We start from the raw sequence: 16,638 nt of genomic DNA on the forward strand, positions 1-16,638 counted from the left end.
CAAAAAAAGGCACTCACTATTTTCTCCACCCTCACACAGATCACTTCTGTGACAAATGATGTGTGGGTTTTTTTCCCCACACCAAGCAATTTAGGATACCAACTGGGTGTCCTACAGTTCAATTCAGTTCTGACATCTACCTGGTGTTGTTAGCATCCAGTCCCACAAGTTAAAGGCACAGTCCCAGAAACGACTCCCATTTAGACACCAGTAGAAAGCCATTTCACTGGTTATGGTTACTGGTTGATTTTAAAGGTTACAACTTGAGGCCAGGTGTGGTGGTTCTCGCCTGTAATCCCAGCACTTTGCAAGGCTGAGGCAGGAGAATTACTTGAGGCCAGGAGTTCTAGATCAGTCTGGGCAACATGGGCACATCCTGTCTGTACAAAAAATATTTTTATGGCCCACATGTGTAGTTGTAGCTACTGGGAAGACTGAGGCAGAAGGATCACTTGATCCCAGGAGATGGAGGCTGCAGTGAGCTATGGTCATGCCACTGCACTCCAGCCTGGGTGATGGAGCAAGACTCTGCCTCAAAAAAAAAAAAAAAAAAAAATCATATGGTATTCATTTGTGATGGTTTATTTCACTTAGCATAATGTCCTCAAGGTTCATTCATGTTGTAGCATGTGACAGGATTTCCTTCCTTCCCTTTTAAAACTCAGTAATTTTTCCATTGTATGTGTACTGTGTTTTGTTTATCCATTCAGGGACTCTTGAGTTGCTGTCACCTCTTGGCTATTGTGAATAATACTGATAAACATGGGTGTGCCAATATCTCTTTGAGATTCTGCTTTTAGTTCTTTTGGGTATATACCCAGAAAGTGGAATTGTTGGATCATATGGTAGTTTTGTTTTTAACTTCTTGAGGAGCCTCCATACTATTTTCCACAGCAGCTGTATCATTTTACATTCCTACCAACAGTGTATATCCATATTTAACGATATTTAGATACATAGGTTTTGATTCATCCATTTTAATTCTATTAATGACTATTTTATTGACTTTTCTTTTACAATTGATAGTGACTACCTAGCCCAAATCACAGATGAGATACTTTGTATTATGGAATGTTTGCATATCAAGGATGACCCTCAAGGTAACATCTAAATATTTTAGAGTCAGCTCTTTCAGGTATCAGTCAGAGAATCCTTACCTGAATAGTTTAAGTAAAAAGAGGGATTTTATTACAAGGGAACTGGGATGTGACATTGAATCTAAGGATGGTAATGTGTCAGGGCCTTAGAAATAACTCATTAAGGGACTTGATTCTCTCTTGTCTTTGATGAATCTTTTTCTTTCTTGTACTGTGGCTTTCATCATGCGATGATGAAGTAACTTCACAAATTTTGAGCCTTTCAGCTTTAGCTACCCAAAGAGCAAGGACGCTCAGTTGACCCCAATCCAGAAGTCCCAAGGGAAGGGGACGATTGGCCCAGCTTGGATCCCTTGCCTTTCTTTCATACCTCACTACAGTATATGGTCAGGGAGAAGGAGTCAGTGCAGGGACATCTGTGGAAACTATATGGAGTGACTGGGAGGCAGTCAGGTGAACAGAAGGAAAGGGAATGAGTGTGGGAGAGTGAATGAAAAGTGCGCTTGTCCACTGTCTCTAAGCCGAGATGTCAGTGAACAGTCGATTGAGGTCACACTGGGGAGATAATATTGGAGCTTGAAAAGTTCTCGGTAAGGAGCGCTAAGATGACTAGAGGCAAATGATTTTTTTTTTTAAATCTGACTGATTTTTTAGTATACCAAGTTCAGGGCCACAAGGAGAAAATGCCTGAAATTCTTAAAAGGTAAAAATAATTGACTGATTTCTGGAATGATTTGAATTAGAATTAGAAGGTAGTTAAAAACATTCTTAACACTGTTATTTAGGGTAGAAAATAAAAGATTCTATTTCAAATACGAATTAACTTTTATAATTTATCCTAAGAAGTTTACACATATATCAGAGGTTTAATATGAAATTGATGGCTGGGCGCGGTGGCTCACGCCTGTAATCCCAGCACTTTGGGAGGCCGAGGTGGGTGGATCACGAGGTCAGGAGATCGAGACCATCCTGGCGAACACGGTGAAACCCTGTCTCTACTAAAAATATAAAAAAATTAGCCGGGCGTGGTGGCGGGCGCCTGTAGTCCCAGCTTCTAGGGAGGCTGAGGCAGGAGAATGGCGTGAACCCGGGAGGCAACGGAGCTTGCAGTGAGCAGAGATCGTGCCACTGCACTCCAGCCTGGGCGACAGAGCGAGACTCCGTCTCAAAAAAAAAAAAAAAAAAAAAGATAGCTATATAATAGGGACATTTAGAAAAAATTAGAATATAGTGTTAACCTTTTGAAGCCATAGGAGGAATATTTCCCCATCAGGCGTCAGCAGTGATGGTAAACCTTATAATGTATTCCGTGCTGCTTGTGTCGGGCACGGTGTGAGACATTTTTCGATGTATTATGTCATGTAACCTCCCAAACCATAGGTGCTCACTGTGTGTTAAACTGAATTTTCTAAGTTGTGTTTCAACAGATGATTAACACTTTGCTTTTCCTTTCAGAGATGTGGTACTGGATCTTCCTCTGGGCTCTCTTCTCTTCTCTGTTTGTCCATGGTGCTGCAGGAGTGTTGATGTTTGTGATGCTGCAGAGGCATAGGCAGGGAAGAGTCATCTCTGTCATTGCAGTCAGCATTGGATTTCTGGCTTCTGTAACTGGAGCGATGATTACCAGTAAGTTGATTTTGTTTTGTCTGAGGATGTAAGTTTGTATGCACTTACCATGTTGGTAGCTGTATTCTTATTATACATGTAACATTAGTGAGATATTTTATGTAGATTATTTGTCAACACTTAACACACTCCACCTAGAAGATAAAGATGAGCCGATTTATTCACTGAACAGATAGTTGTAGTTCTGCAATGTGAAGAGTCCTTTTACAAGGTTTTGTGGGAAATAGAAAAATTCATAACAGTTGGCAAGAGGCAAGGCAGTTCAATGGGAAAATTCACAGTCATTATAGTTTCTGCTTTAAAGTTGCTCACTTTCTAGGAAAAAGGAAAGGCATAAAAATATGTCAGTGATAATTATCGTAAGCAGAAGTATAGCCCTGAAGTCCTTACTGTCATCTGCCTGTGACTACACAACAAAATTGCACTTTCTTCTTATGCACACATTATTATGGCCTACTAGAAATAAGCTGTGCTAGAGTGTCCTCTAGTGCTTTGCAGGTTCCCTGCTGTGCTGCCTCATGAGCTTTTTCAGACAAGTTTTCAGGTTCATTCCCTCTGGCCTTCTCTGCTTAACACTGTACTTAGGCCCAAACTCCAGCCTGACTTCAAAGAATTAGTTATGGTTTTGTTATCAGCAGAAGGTATCCAAGTTACCAGTAGCAAATCCATACAGGTCTGCAGCAGCCTCAGTTCTTGCCTCCTGAGAAGAAATAATTTGACTGAGGGGTGTAAGACAGAAAAAGAGACTGAGGCAAGTTTCAGAGCAGGAGTGGAATTTCAAAGCTTTAGAGCAGGAAAGAAAGGAAAGTACACTTGGAAGAGACCCAGGCGGGCACTTTGGAGGTCAAGTGTCCCATTTAACCTTGGTCCTACGACTTGCTGGCCCATTTCCAGTGTCTTGCACCCCTTTTCCTTCGTTCTTCCTTTAGGGTGAGCCACCCGCATGTGTGGTGCCCTCCTTACACTTGGGAGGCGAGCATGCGCAGTGTGTTTAAGAAGTTGTATTCATGCTCATCTGAGGCTTTCTTCCCTTTTCCAGTGGAATGCCCCCGAAGCTCATACTCTACCATTTTGTCTTACTGCACATGCTCGAGCCCATTTACCCATTTCCTGAGATTTCATTGGAAGCTACTGGTTACCAGTTTCAAGTGTTTTTATCCTTTGGAAAATTGCCTTTCCCTGGTGCCTGTGACCAATTATCATTTTAGTGTTACAACTGCTGGACCATCACTTGATGGTCACCTGACATTCCTCTCCCGCTCCACTGCTGACAACTTACCTACTGTAACAATTTCTACAGCTGCTGGTTGAGCAGAGCTTAGGTGTACACCCTGTTGAGACTGGAGTGTGCCACATCTGCTTGCTTAGTGTGGTTGTGCCAGAAACCGGGTGCCACTCTGTGCTGCTATCGATTCTGTGACTGCCAGTGCAGAGTACAAGTGTCTGTTGCCCTTCACATCTGGCCTATTCCCATATGTTAGGGTCAGCTCACTGCTACCACTGAATCTGTTTTGGGACTCTCTGACAGTTTCTTCTTCCTTTCTAGTTGATTCTTGCCTCAGAGATAAGAAGGCAACCTTATCTTTATGATGCAAGGGATTCCCTTCTTTATCCTTTCCAGAGTGATTGACATCCTTTGTCTTGAGAGGAGAGCCCTGCTCCCATGCCCCTGGGTATGTCCTAGGCACTAATAAGGCAACCATAAAATACTTGTGGGAAATGGGGAGGAGTCTGTTTTCTTATTCTTCAGTTGCTGTTTTTTTCTGTGTTATCTTGTGTTAAGTTTTTATAATTGCTTTTGTTGTTTCTGCATTCAACCTATAATTTGATGATATGAATGGTACCTCATATGCTTTGTCATAGACAGGGTTTTAAACAGGTACTCAGATTTAGCTAAAGCACATAGGAAAGGTAGAACAGAGCCAGATTCCAGAGGGCCTTGGAAAGCTGTCTGGGAAGTTTGGGCTTTTATCCTGCAGGTCATGGAAAACAAATGGATATTTTTGAATGCAGTTGGCAAGGGACAAAGCAGTTCAGTGGTAAATTTTGTTTTATAGTTGAATACAGAATTAATGTATAGAAGCAAGAGAAAACCCTGAAAGAGCAGGGACCTGGTCTGTCTTCATCACTGCTCGATCCCGAAAAATAAAACAGTACCTAGAACATAATTTATACTCAAAACATATAGGTTGGATGGATAGGAGGAGTGAGAGAGGAAGAGAGGGAGGAAAGGAAATAAAGAAGAGGGGATAGGGAGAGAGAATAAAGAGGAAGGAAGAGGAATTAAGAGGCATTAACTGTAATCTATACTTGAGGCCAGGTTCTGAACTACAATAATGGCCGTAGGTTGGGAAGGAAGGAGTAAGAACTATACAAAGGACAAAAAATCTAAATTAGTTATTAATTGTGGTGGCATACAAAGAGATATGAAAGGGGCTGCCAGTAGTTTTTGACATGGCCACTGTTGTAATTGTGGAACCATTAACAGAGGAGAAGGAAGAAGGAGCAGCTTGTTTGGAAGTTTAAGTGGTATGTGTGTGTATATATATGTATTTATTTGCATATATTACTGTAAAACTTTAAAGAGAGCATGAGAAATTGAATTCTTCCATTTATCTCTGATGATATGTGTGTATATGTAACCCATTTGCAATTCAGTCAAGAATAAAGTAAGCCAGTGATTTTAGAAACTGCAGTGTTATATTTTTAAATCCTTAAAAATATAAGTCTGACACAATTTCAAGTAAAAATTTGTGTGTGTATTAGCAATAAAACATTTAATTTTTTTCTGGCTAATTATCTGACCTGCAAACAGGTGAGTTAGGAAAACTAGCCAATGTGAGTAGTGATATTTATTTTCTTAATACAAGTTATGAATACTAGTACACTCATAGCTGTATCTTCAGTTCAGTTATTGATTGCCAAATATCTATATTCAATAAGATGCTGCTGACTGAATATAGTTACATGTTCATTATATTTTGCTACTTCTTAAATTTTATTTTGAAACCAGAGTGATTTTTCATATAGTATTTTTAGTTAATACCAAAATTGGGAGAAACTTGTTTCTATATAATGTCTAATTTTAGCTGTTTAATTTTAGCCAGTCTAAAGGTGTAAAGTAAGTTCTCATTGTTGGTTTAATTTGCATTTCTGTGATTATTAATGAGTTTGAGCATCTCTTCCTATGTTTATTATATATTTAGGTTTTCTTTTCTACAGATTACTTCTTTATATTCTGTGGTTTTCTTTTGGTATTCTTGTTTCCTTTTTAAATTACAGATATTTTTATATATTAGAGATATTGACCTCTGGTTTTGGACTTTGCAAATAATTTATCTCAGTCTTTTATCAGTTACCTTCATCCATGATATCATTTACAGAGCAGAAATCCTTGATTTCGATGTGATCGACTTAAAGAGTTTTTGCCTTACGGTTCATAAAGATTTTATTAAAGAAGTTATCCCCCATACCAGTGCCAAAAGATTTTCTGATATATTTTCTTCCATTAATTTTACAGTTTTTCCTTTTGTATTAAGGTCTTTAATTCGCCTGTAGCAGGAATTGGCAAACATTTTTGTAAAGGGCCAAGTAATAAATATTTTAGATTTCACAGGCTACTGGTCTCTGTCACATTATTGAGTTCTGCCAAGGTAGTGCAAAAGCAGCCATAGACATACGTGGATGAATGCACATGGCCTGTTTCAGTAGAACTTTATTTCCATTTACAAAAAAGGCATCGGGCATTCAGGCCATAATTTATCCTCCATATAGAGTCTACCTTTGTTTTAGGTATTAGATAGGATTCTATGTGGTTTTTTCCCCCACTGCCATATAGTAAATCAGTTTTTATCATACCATACACTAAAAAAATCATCATTTCCTTACTGATTTGTAGTGCCACCTTTATTGTATATTACATTCTGAAAGTACAGGGATCTGTCTCTGAACTCTATTCTGATTCATTGGTTTTTTCTTTGTCTATTCTTATAGAAGGGTCACTTTTTTTTATCCCAGTAGTTTTGTGGTATATCTTAATATCTGTCAGGAATAGGTCCCTCTTGTTGCTTTCCTTTCTCAAAGTTTATAGCTATTGATGGAGCTTTATTCTTTCATATAAATTTTAGACTGTGTCTATGGATCACTCAAAAAGTATGATAATGATTTTTATTAGGATTTAACTGAATATAGAGGATAATTTGGGAAGAATTGGCATATTATATCACCCAGGAACATGTAGTGTATCTCCATTTATTGAGATCATCTTTTATGTCTCTTATTAGAGTTTAAAAATGCTTTTCTCAATAGGAAGTTTGTATGTTTTTTATTAATTCCTAAACACCTGTTACGGCTATTGTGCATGGATATCTTTTGATTACATTGTTTAGTTTTATTGGTGTGGAGAAATACTATTAAGCTTTGTAAGTCAGGTTTATGAAAGATTAACAAAAAACTGGTTCTTTGGAGAGATAAGATGAATAGACTGCTGGCAAACTAAGAAAAAAGGATTAAGGCAGAAGAGTCAAATACAGAGCATAATAGAAGAAATAACTAAATCTCAGTAATGAAGATAGAGAATTATAATAATAAAATAGTTTTATGAACAGCTGTACCTAAATATAAAATGTCAAAATTGACATAAGTGGAAATAGAAAATATGAATAGGAAAATAATTATTTTTGCCAATTGCAATATTAAAGACCCTTCTTTCAAAAAAACTCCAGGCCCAAAGGGGTTTACAGGAGAATTCTACCAAACTTTCAAGAACAACTAGTTCACATTTGATCCAAGTTACTGCAGAAAATAGAATAAAAGCTGTACACAGCTTATTTGCAGAGGTCAGTGGAATCTTGTTGCTGAACAAGATGAGGACTACACCAGAACCTTAGGAATTGCTGTTCTTGGGATGCAAAAGATAATTCAGTGTCAGAAATGAGTGCAGCTGTATTTCAAGAAAACATTATTTATGAATACTACAATCAGAATTTCGTATAATTTTCATGTATCATATAATGTTATTCTCTGGATTTTAGAAAATCACTTTAAAAATGTGAAAACTATTCTTAGCCTACATGCTGTACAAAATAGGTGGGTGGGCCAGATTTGTGGATTGTAGTTTGCCAACCTCGATCTAACTGTGCAAACGGATAGAATGAACATATTATTAAAACTAATTATTCCCTTATCCTTGTTCTATTTTTTTTCTGTTTTTCTACCCATAGCTCTTTATGTCTCTTCACACTTAACCTTTATGATATGCTTGCTTTTTTTTTTTCTTTTTCCATTTTAGAGATAGGGTCAGGCTCTGCTGCCCAGGCTGGAGTGCGGTGGCACACTCATACCTCACTGTACCCTTGAACTTCTGAGCTCCAGTGATCCTCCCAACTCAGCCTCCTGAGTCGCTAGGACTACAGGCTATCATTTGCTTTCTGTCATGAAATACGCAGGGCAGATCACATCACTTTTTATTGGAATGCCCATTTGCAGGCACTTTTATATTGTGTATCAGTGTTTTCTGTCTACTGATGACTCTTCTATTCCTCTTCATCCTTGTAGTTTTGTATCTTTTACTCACCTTCAAGTCATCTTGGCAGTATTGCTTTCTCCACTTCATTTGGGATCTTTCCTTATGTCTAATTGATTGTGTTGGCCACTGTTCATAGTGGCAGATCCACATGTATTATTTATTTCAAGCACCCTATCCCACTTCTTTAAATGCCTGCATATATTAGCCTCATAAATCACCATGAAAATAAAGATCTTAATGTATTCTTTCAGCTAGCTGTTGTTCAGCAAGACACCCTAAGGAGAGTGAAAACTAAAGAACAAACTGGATACTTGTTAAAACAATATATAACTTCATATAATTGTAAAAAGATTAATATGTAGACTATATATTTTTTAAAAACCCTGTGACTTAAGTAAAAAGACAACCCAGTAGAAAAATGAATAAAGGACTTAAGCATTTCCTAGAAGTAGAAATCCTAATGGTTAATAATATGTGAAGAGAAACTTAATCACATTAATTGCCAAGGATTTATAAATTAATCAGATAGATAATATGTCTTACTCACTAGATTGGCAAAAAAAATAAAAAAAAAATGGATATCACCTGCCTCTTGAGGATATGGAGTAACTGAAATATACATTGGTGCAACTAATTTGGGAAAATAATTTGGCACCATGTAGTCAAGTGGAAAGGGCCCATACCACAGGGCTGAGCAATTCTGGTTTTACCCGTGGATCATGGAGAAACTCTGAATTGCATGTGTGTGCTAGGGGTCATGGACAAGAACAGGAGCAGTGTTTGTGATTGTAAGGGACTGAAAACAAAGAAATGTTGTTGGCCACAGAATGGATAAATACATTGTGGTATATTCCTACTTGGAATTCTGTATGGCAGTGAAAATGAATAAGTTATAGCTGCATACAAGGAATATAGTTATTTCTTATTATATTCCATGATATATTTGTGCCCTGCTTTTTTAAATCGAGAATTTATTTAACTTTTTCGTTATATGCCAATAGTTTTGTTTGAAAAATAGGATTGGAAGATATCCTGGCATTTAAAATGAAATATCTTTCATATCCTGACATTTAAGATGGAAGTTTCTTGGAATTTTAGGGACATTTTAGGCAAGTTAGGTATAGAAGTTAAGTTAGATTTTAAAAATTTTATTACGTGAGTAATATATGATTATATTCATTATATAAAACTGAAAACATTGTGGATAAAGCAAAGTCCCTTTTGACCAGCACTCTCAAACTAGTGCTCTTCTCACAAGCAAGCCCTATTTTCAGTTTGGTATATATCCACCAGATATTTGTTGATGCATTACATTCACTCATACATATTTACATACATACATGCATACATACACACATATGTATGTATGTACTAGTAGAGAATACGTATTGTTTTATGTTTTGTTTTCTTTGTTACATAGATGATATGTCTAAGTTATTTGTATTTCAGTTCATACAGATCTATATTTTCCTTTTGAAATTGGATGGGTTCATGGTGTGGACTTCATATAGTTTATCTCCAACTGATGGTGGACATTTGTTTTTGTTTGGTTACAAAAGTGCTGTATTGATTATGTGTTTATGCATGTGTATGTGTGTGTTTATCTTCTAAATACTAATCATCAGTTTGTTTTGCATATAGCAAATACTTTCCAGTCTGTTCCTTGATGTGAAACCTGTATGGGTTTTACTATTTTTTTGTGGTCTTAAGAAGATCTCTTTTCCTAGGATCATAAATATAATTATCTTACATTTTAAAGTTTAGATATGTACTTTTGTTTTTAACATTTAGTTATTTAATCCATCTGAAATTTATTTCGGGAATGGTGTGAAGCAGGGACCTAAATTTATTTTTCTGAAATGGCTACCAGTCGTTCCAACACCACTTATTGAATGCTGAATCACTGATTGGAATTATCTTTATTCTTTACTACTATGACAACTACTAGCCAAAATTTGTTGAGTACATACTAGGATCATCCACTATTTTAAGCACTTGACAAGTGTCATCTCTTAATCTTCATGCCCACCCATTTTACAGTTGAGGAAGCAAGGCATGGGAGGCTAAGTGATTGCCCAGTGTAACACAGTTGCTAAGTAGTGGAGCTTGGATTTTAATCCAGGAGTCTAGCTCCAGAACCCATGCTCCTCACCTTATGTAAGCATGTAACGTTTGAATTGATACATTTGTTTTCCATTTCGTGGCAGCCTGAGCTAGTAATTGCTTTGATTTTCCCCTTCTTGTGTATCATGATTGAAAACAGTATCAGAGGGATGGAGGCCAAATTGTGGTTTTTAAAATGGAAGATAGTCACATAAATCTAGGATGCATCCAAAGAGAAAGAGTATTACTCTAATTTATTTTAACATAATTTCTGATAACAAAGTTGTAGGATACTTAATATTGCCGGGCATGGTGGCGGCGCCTGTAGTCCCAACTACTCGGGAGGCTGAGGCAGGAGAATGGCGTAAACCCGGGAGGCGGAGCTTGCAGTGAGCCGAGATCCGGCCACTGCACTCCAGCCTGGGCGACAGAGCGAGACTCCGCCTCAAAAAAAAAAAAAAGAATGTCATCCAGTTCTACAATTTGGATATGTGACCAATTATACAAGTGATTTTATTGTTTGATTAAGTAAATGTTGGTGCTACTAGGAGTTTTGAGATGCTTATTAGCTACTTTATCATTTTCTGAATTCTTTGTTCTCATTTTCACTTAGTATAAATATGAAGTGATAGAATGATTTTGGGATTTATAGCCATACTAACCTGGATTGAAAAATCCCAGCTCTTGTACTTGCTGTATTTCCTGGGGCTAGTAACTGAACCTCTCTGAACCTCTGTTTTTTTCATCTTTAAATTAGATTATTATACTGAGGGGGTGGTATGATATTTAAATATGAAAATATTTTTAAAGTTCCTAGCAAAATACATAGTATATGGTAAGTACACTATTTTAATTTCCTTTTATTTTAAAACATGTATATGAAAGTCCTTGACTTAGGTTAATAATTTTTTTTTTTCCTGTTTACATCTCTTACAAAGCAATACAATAACTTTTATTTGGAAGATTTTGGGTGAAGTACAAAGAATTAATCTTTAGCTAATTTTTTTCTAAGTTGACAAGTAAAAATTATATTCGAATTTTCATGACTAGGTTTCAGTCTTAATTGTAATTGTCAATTCAGTATCTTCAGATAACTTCTTTTCTTTTTCTTATGTTCTTTTATCTAACCATTTTAGGATATATAGACAGTTTTGCTAGAAAAATAGTTTTCAGGCCATCTGCATCTGTGAGATGGCGTATTATAATTTAAATGGTTCCTCCTTTTTGGTTCCTAAATGTGCTTTTAAAGTTAGCCACTTAGATACCACATCATTGTGGATGGTCTGTGAAGATCAGATGTTGAATCAGATGGGCACTGAGGTTCCTCATATGCTGAGATTCTCCCGTTCTTGGAAGTGTACATTACCTAAGGAACCTCACTAGAATAGATGTCAAGTTCATTTTCTATTCTTATTAGACATCAAGATACTAGTCTCCAGATAACTTAGAGTTGGATGGTTTATTTAAAAAGCAATGAACTATTTTATATGGTAGATTGTGAGAATTGTGAGATGGATTAGTCAGGTATTATATTTTACATGACATTTAAGAATTCATATTATTCAAAAAAGATACCTTTAATATTAAAATATTAATTTAGAAATTACATTAAATTATGTTATTTTTCTGCATTATCATTTGTAACTATCAGTATGTTATGTTGTATGTTTACAAAAACGCTACAGAGGTATAGCTAATTGAATGCCCAGGTGAGAGGTTGCAATAATGAATTATTTTTATGAATGTATTTATTATCAAGTATGGAGCATATACCATAAATACATATCTTTTGGTTCAATAGAAAAGTCTGTTTTTCAAATAAGTGGCTAAGTGTATTATGGTAAGGTGTAACTTTCACCAGTCACAGGGAAACTTTCTCATAGAAAGTGGATAAAATGAAAAAAATACGATGACTTAAGTTTTGATGAAATGAAAAGAGCTCTTAAGGTGCAGCATGCAGTGTGTTATAAAACGAGTGACTGTCCCTTCATTTTTCTCCCGTTTCTCTTTAGGTGCAGCAGTAGCGGGCATTTACAGAGTAGCTGGGAAGAACATGGCCCCTTTGGAAGCGCTGGTATGGGGCGTTGGACAGACTGTACTCACATTAATCATCTCCTTTTCAAGGATCCTCGCTACACTTTGAGGTTTCTGTGGGAATGTCTTACTTCACATAAGGAAACAGATGTATAGATTCCCTGAAAACGGCGTTGTTAACAAGTGGAAATGAAATTGTGCAAGAATGTGGACTGAGCAGGTCAAAGCATAAGGAAGACCTTGAGCTGTGTGGAAAGATTGCCCTCTGGTGTTCAAGTGATTGCACTACCGCACTGCACCTTATGTGCCTCTGTCTCAGGCAAGGTGCATTAAGACACTATGTAAAGTTACAAGAAAAAGCACCTTGTTTAGCTGCCTATCAGGTTAACATTGGTGTTGAAATCATCGTTCCTAACAGTGTTGTGTTAAGTTACAGGGACGTTTCGAGGTATTGATATATGTGCCAAACTCTTTTCTTTTTGTTAACATTGATCATGTGACAATTTGCAAGCGTAGATGTAGCTGAGTGCTGTGAACATATTTGACATGAATTCAGGTAATGTACTAAGATTTTTGTTCCGTAACACTAAATCCTGTATGAGTGCTAAATACTGAATTCTTTAATATGAGAGAAATTATTTGGTTTTTAATGTTGCGCGTTTCTGGGATTTAGGGCTTCAATATGTTTAGGTATTATTGTTATTTAATTGATGTGGAAGATAAGTCTTCTTAACTGAAGACTAGCTCAACCGTTTTAAGAACTCAGAGTAGCTCTATAGGGTGCATACTTTTCACTAACTTAACACCCTTTTAATAGCTTCCCTCACGCATACATATTCTGTTTATACAAATTCAGAAACTTGAAGGGTCATACACATTGATTGTAGTTTGTGTGTCATAAAAATGTAATTTGAAAATTTTCTTAAAAATTTTGTAAGAAAAAAGTCTGAAATGCATGTTGCATTCTTTGACCCTTCTAAAGAAAGTTTTTGCCTTGTATCTCACGGACAAAACATCTTTATAACTAGTATCTCAGTGGGATTATATTACGTGTTGCATATATCTTGATTTTTGACAAAACATAAACAGTCTTTCATTCTGGAGTATTAACTGTTTTTAGAGAGTGGCCTAAATTAGGCTCTGGAAATAAAGACCTCATTTGTAGATATAAGTAACAAGTAAGTTATATAGGAAGAGTAATAAACTTTTACTTTGGACATGTGGCAACATCATAATTTTGCTAAGTGAAAATTGGGAAATATAGTAGGTAATTTTAAAATTTGGCAGTTAGTCTCAGCATATCAATACAGTACTGAACGTGTATTTGAGTAATTCATTTCAGTTATTCAGTTCTTGATTTATGATAGGAAGTTATGATTCAAGTTTACTAGAAGAATCTGTGAGGGTGTATGTTAAAAGTGGAAATGCCCTTTATATAAAACATTTTAAGAGGTTCTGGCAATACGTAATTGTAACAGTATAGGAAGTAGGGTTGAACTGGTCTCCTAATGAGATTTTTTTTTGGCACCAGATACAGTTATAATGTGCTAACTCAAAGGAGACATTACAGAGAATGTTAAGGATAATCAAAAAATAACCTGGTAGCCTTGCTGTTTAATCCAATTTGCTGTAAAGGTAGGCCTTGGTTATATTCCATTCAAATTTAAGAACTTTGTCACCCGTACCACTTTTTCTCTAGCCAGATGCAGAATATATCCACAACTTATCAATGAGAAGTTGGAGAGGCAGTACTTTTCCCAGTATGGAAGCCAATTTAGGGGATTTACTAACACTGGCTTGGAAATTCGTTTTAAAAAAATAATAAGCAACTATGCATGGATCTTTGAAGTAAATCTTAAAATTGATTATTTTTATTATGTACAAGCCTGAAATTGTTTTCATGTGTTCTTTATATTCCTGTTGTTTTTACAAATTAAATATAGGCATAACTTTTCCAAGTCGATCTGATTTTTTCTTTTCTGCCAGACTTGAATTGTGTTCTTCCTTTACTTTGGCTATTCTGTGAATAATTTAAAGCATTCATATTCTTCTAGAGGAATTACCAATAGCATGTGGAAATTGTTTCAGATCTACAGAAGGAATACTTACTTTAACATATGGTTATTTTATGATTTAAGAAAGTTACCATGGTAAAGTAATGTGGAGCACGATTCATAATCCAAAATTAACGAGAAAATAACTTGGATACATTAAATGTACTAATGTGTGGACCAAAGAGATTTAAACTCTTGTTTTTACTCTAGAATGAAAGTATAATTGAATGGTTAATAGTTTGTAGAGTGTCCTGCAGTTATCTCATTATCAAGTTGCTTTACATTATGAATTGTGTGTGTATGTATATACTTTCAATTTTAGGGGTTATTTTTGTTTCCTTTGCTGTTTTCAGTTATTTCCATGGAGATTTTGTGCAACTGTCACTCTTTTGATGTTTTGAGATGCAGTTGAATAGTGTGAGTTTATGAATTGTCTTAATAGCTATTTATATGCTGAGATTTTTTAAAAGTTAGTAGCTTTCCTATAGACACAAGAAATGTTTAATGATATATATACACACACATATATATCATTATATACGTATATAGAGAGCTGCTATATATGAATACAGTCTACTTGGAAAGCTTTTTTTCAATGAACACTTTCGTGTTCTAGTGGAAAATTTGTTCAGTGTAATGATCTTTTAAATAGGTTTGAGGATGTTGGAGAATTTTGAATTTTGGGAAAATTTTCTTCACTTAATAGAGCTGGAGACCCTTGTGTGGGACATGACAAAAGCCCTTATTGATGTATTTGGGTTATGTACTTTGTTAAAATTTATATATGATTTAGCAGTACATTTTCTTCATGACAAATGCAGGAAGGGAGGGAGGATCCTCTATAGTGGACACTCCTTTATTTAAAAAGTGTTTAATAAAATATTGTTTACAGTGAAATCAGCTCCCCAAAGAAAGAACTCCTACATGTCCAAACTAATTATTGTTTAACATACTGATTAAAAATGCCCATAGTTGACAGCTAGTCAGGAGGCCCCAAATAAACTACAAATAATGCTTAAAACTTTAAAAGAAGGAGAACTAGTAGTCTTCCCCATGAGACAGTTCCAAGGTAATACCCTACCTTGCTTAGGATAAACAAAGTCCTAAATGATGGCTCTCTTCAGGGCCTGTAGCTGAATTATTCTTTAGATCTTAATGTTTACCAAACAGTGTTACAGTTTGTTACCCAATATACTTTCTTAGTATTTGCAGCATACATTTCACTGCTCGAAAAAGTATAAGGGTTGGGTTTTGTTTGTACTTTAAATGAGAGAAATAAAGAAATGAGTTGGCCTGTATATCTTGTATTTGTGATATAAGGAACGGGATAATTTGAAATCACAGAATGTTGTGGAAAAGGTCTTTAAAGAACCTCTAATAAGCCGGGCGCGGTGGCTCAAGCCTGTAATCCCAGCACTTTGGGAGGCTGAGACGGGCGGATCACAAGGTCAGGAGATCGAGACCATCCTGGCTAACACGGTGAAACCCCGTCTCTACTAAAAAATACAAAAAACTAGCCGGGCGAGGTGGCGGGCGCCTGTGGTCCCAGCTACTCCGGAGGCTGAGGCAGGAGAATGGCGTAAACCCGGGAGGCGGAGCTTGCAGTGAGCTGAGATCCGGCCACTGCACTCCAGCCTGGGCGACAGAGCCAGATTCAGTCTCAAAAAAAAAAAAAAAGAACCTCTAATGAAGAAAGTGCAGCTGCCACATTGATGTACCTAGGCTGCCACTCATACACCAAATAATTCTCTTTCGTGAACACTTTTTGTGGATCCACTATGTAAAGTGCTCTACCAAGTGTTTTCTCTAGTAAGGAGTACAAGAATTACCAAGGTGGAATTCTTTACCTTGAGTCCACCAAGAGCTAGCAAGATGATTTTAAATCCTAAAAAGTTTGGGACAACATTTTGCTTCCTGATTTTAGTTTGAGAGTTAGCCGGTTTTGTCTCTCCAAATTCTCATTTTCCTGGTTCATCCACTAAATAGAATTTCCGTAACTGAGATATCATGGCTGTGACATAGTGAAGAGAATACTAGACTCCAAGCCAGCAACACAGATTGAATTAAGACTCTGTCACTTGTCAACTTTTTGACCTTGAGTGAATCACTTAACCTCTCTGAGCCTCAGTTCATACTCTATAAAATGTGACTAATACCTCATGTAGTTATTGTGAGGGTTATGTGAGATTGTTTATGA

General features: G+C 36.3%; 1 protein-coding gene across 2 annotated transcripts in view; it reads left to right on the top strand.

Moving 5' to 3' along the window:
- Nucleotides 1–15,739, top strand: part of TMEM170B (transmembrane protein 170B) — a 39,482-nt gene extending 23,743 nt beyond the window's left edge. The window contains exons 1-3 of one of the 2 annotated variants that reach the window (XM_031666910.1): nt 834–1,100; nt 2,553–2,723; nt 12,366–15,739. In XM_031666910.1, the coding sequence (XP_031522770.1) occupies nt 1,067–1,100; nt 2,553–2,723; nt 12,366–12,496 (336 nt within the window). In that variant the 5' untranslated portion in view covers nt 834–1,066 and the 3' untranslated portion in view covers nt 12,497–15,739. Of the gene's footprint in view, nt 1–833; nt 1,101–2,552; nt 2,724–12,365 lie in introns of those variants that run through there. The other variant, XM_003897060.5, reaches the window with a different exon arrangement.
- Nucleotides 15,740–16,638: the final 899 nt, after the last annotated feature.

This window comes from Papio anubis, chromosome 6 (assembly GCF_008728515.1).
Source record: "Papio anubis isolate 15944 chromosome 6, Panubis1.0, whole genome shotgun sequence".
Classification (NCBI taxonomy): Eukaryota; Metazoa; Chordata; class Mammalia; order Primates; family Cercopithecidae; genus Papio; species Papio anubis.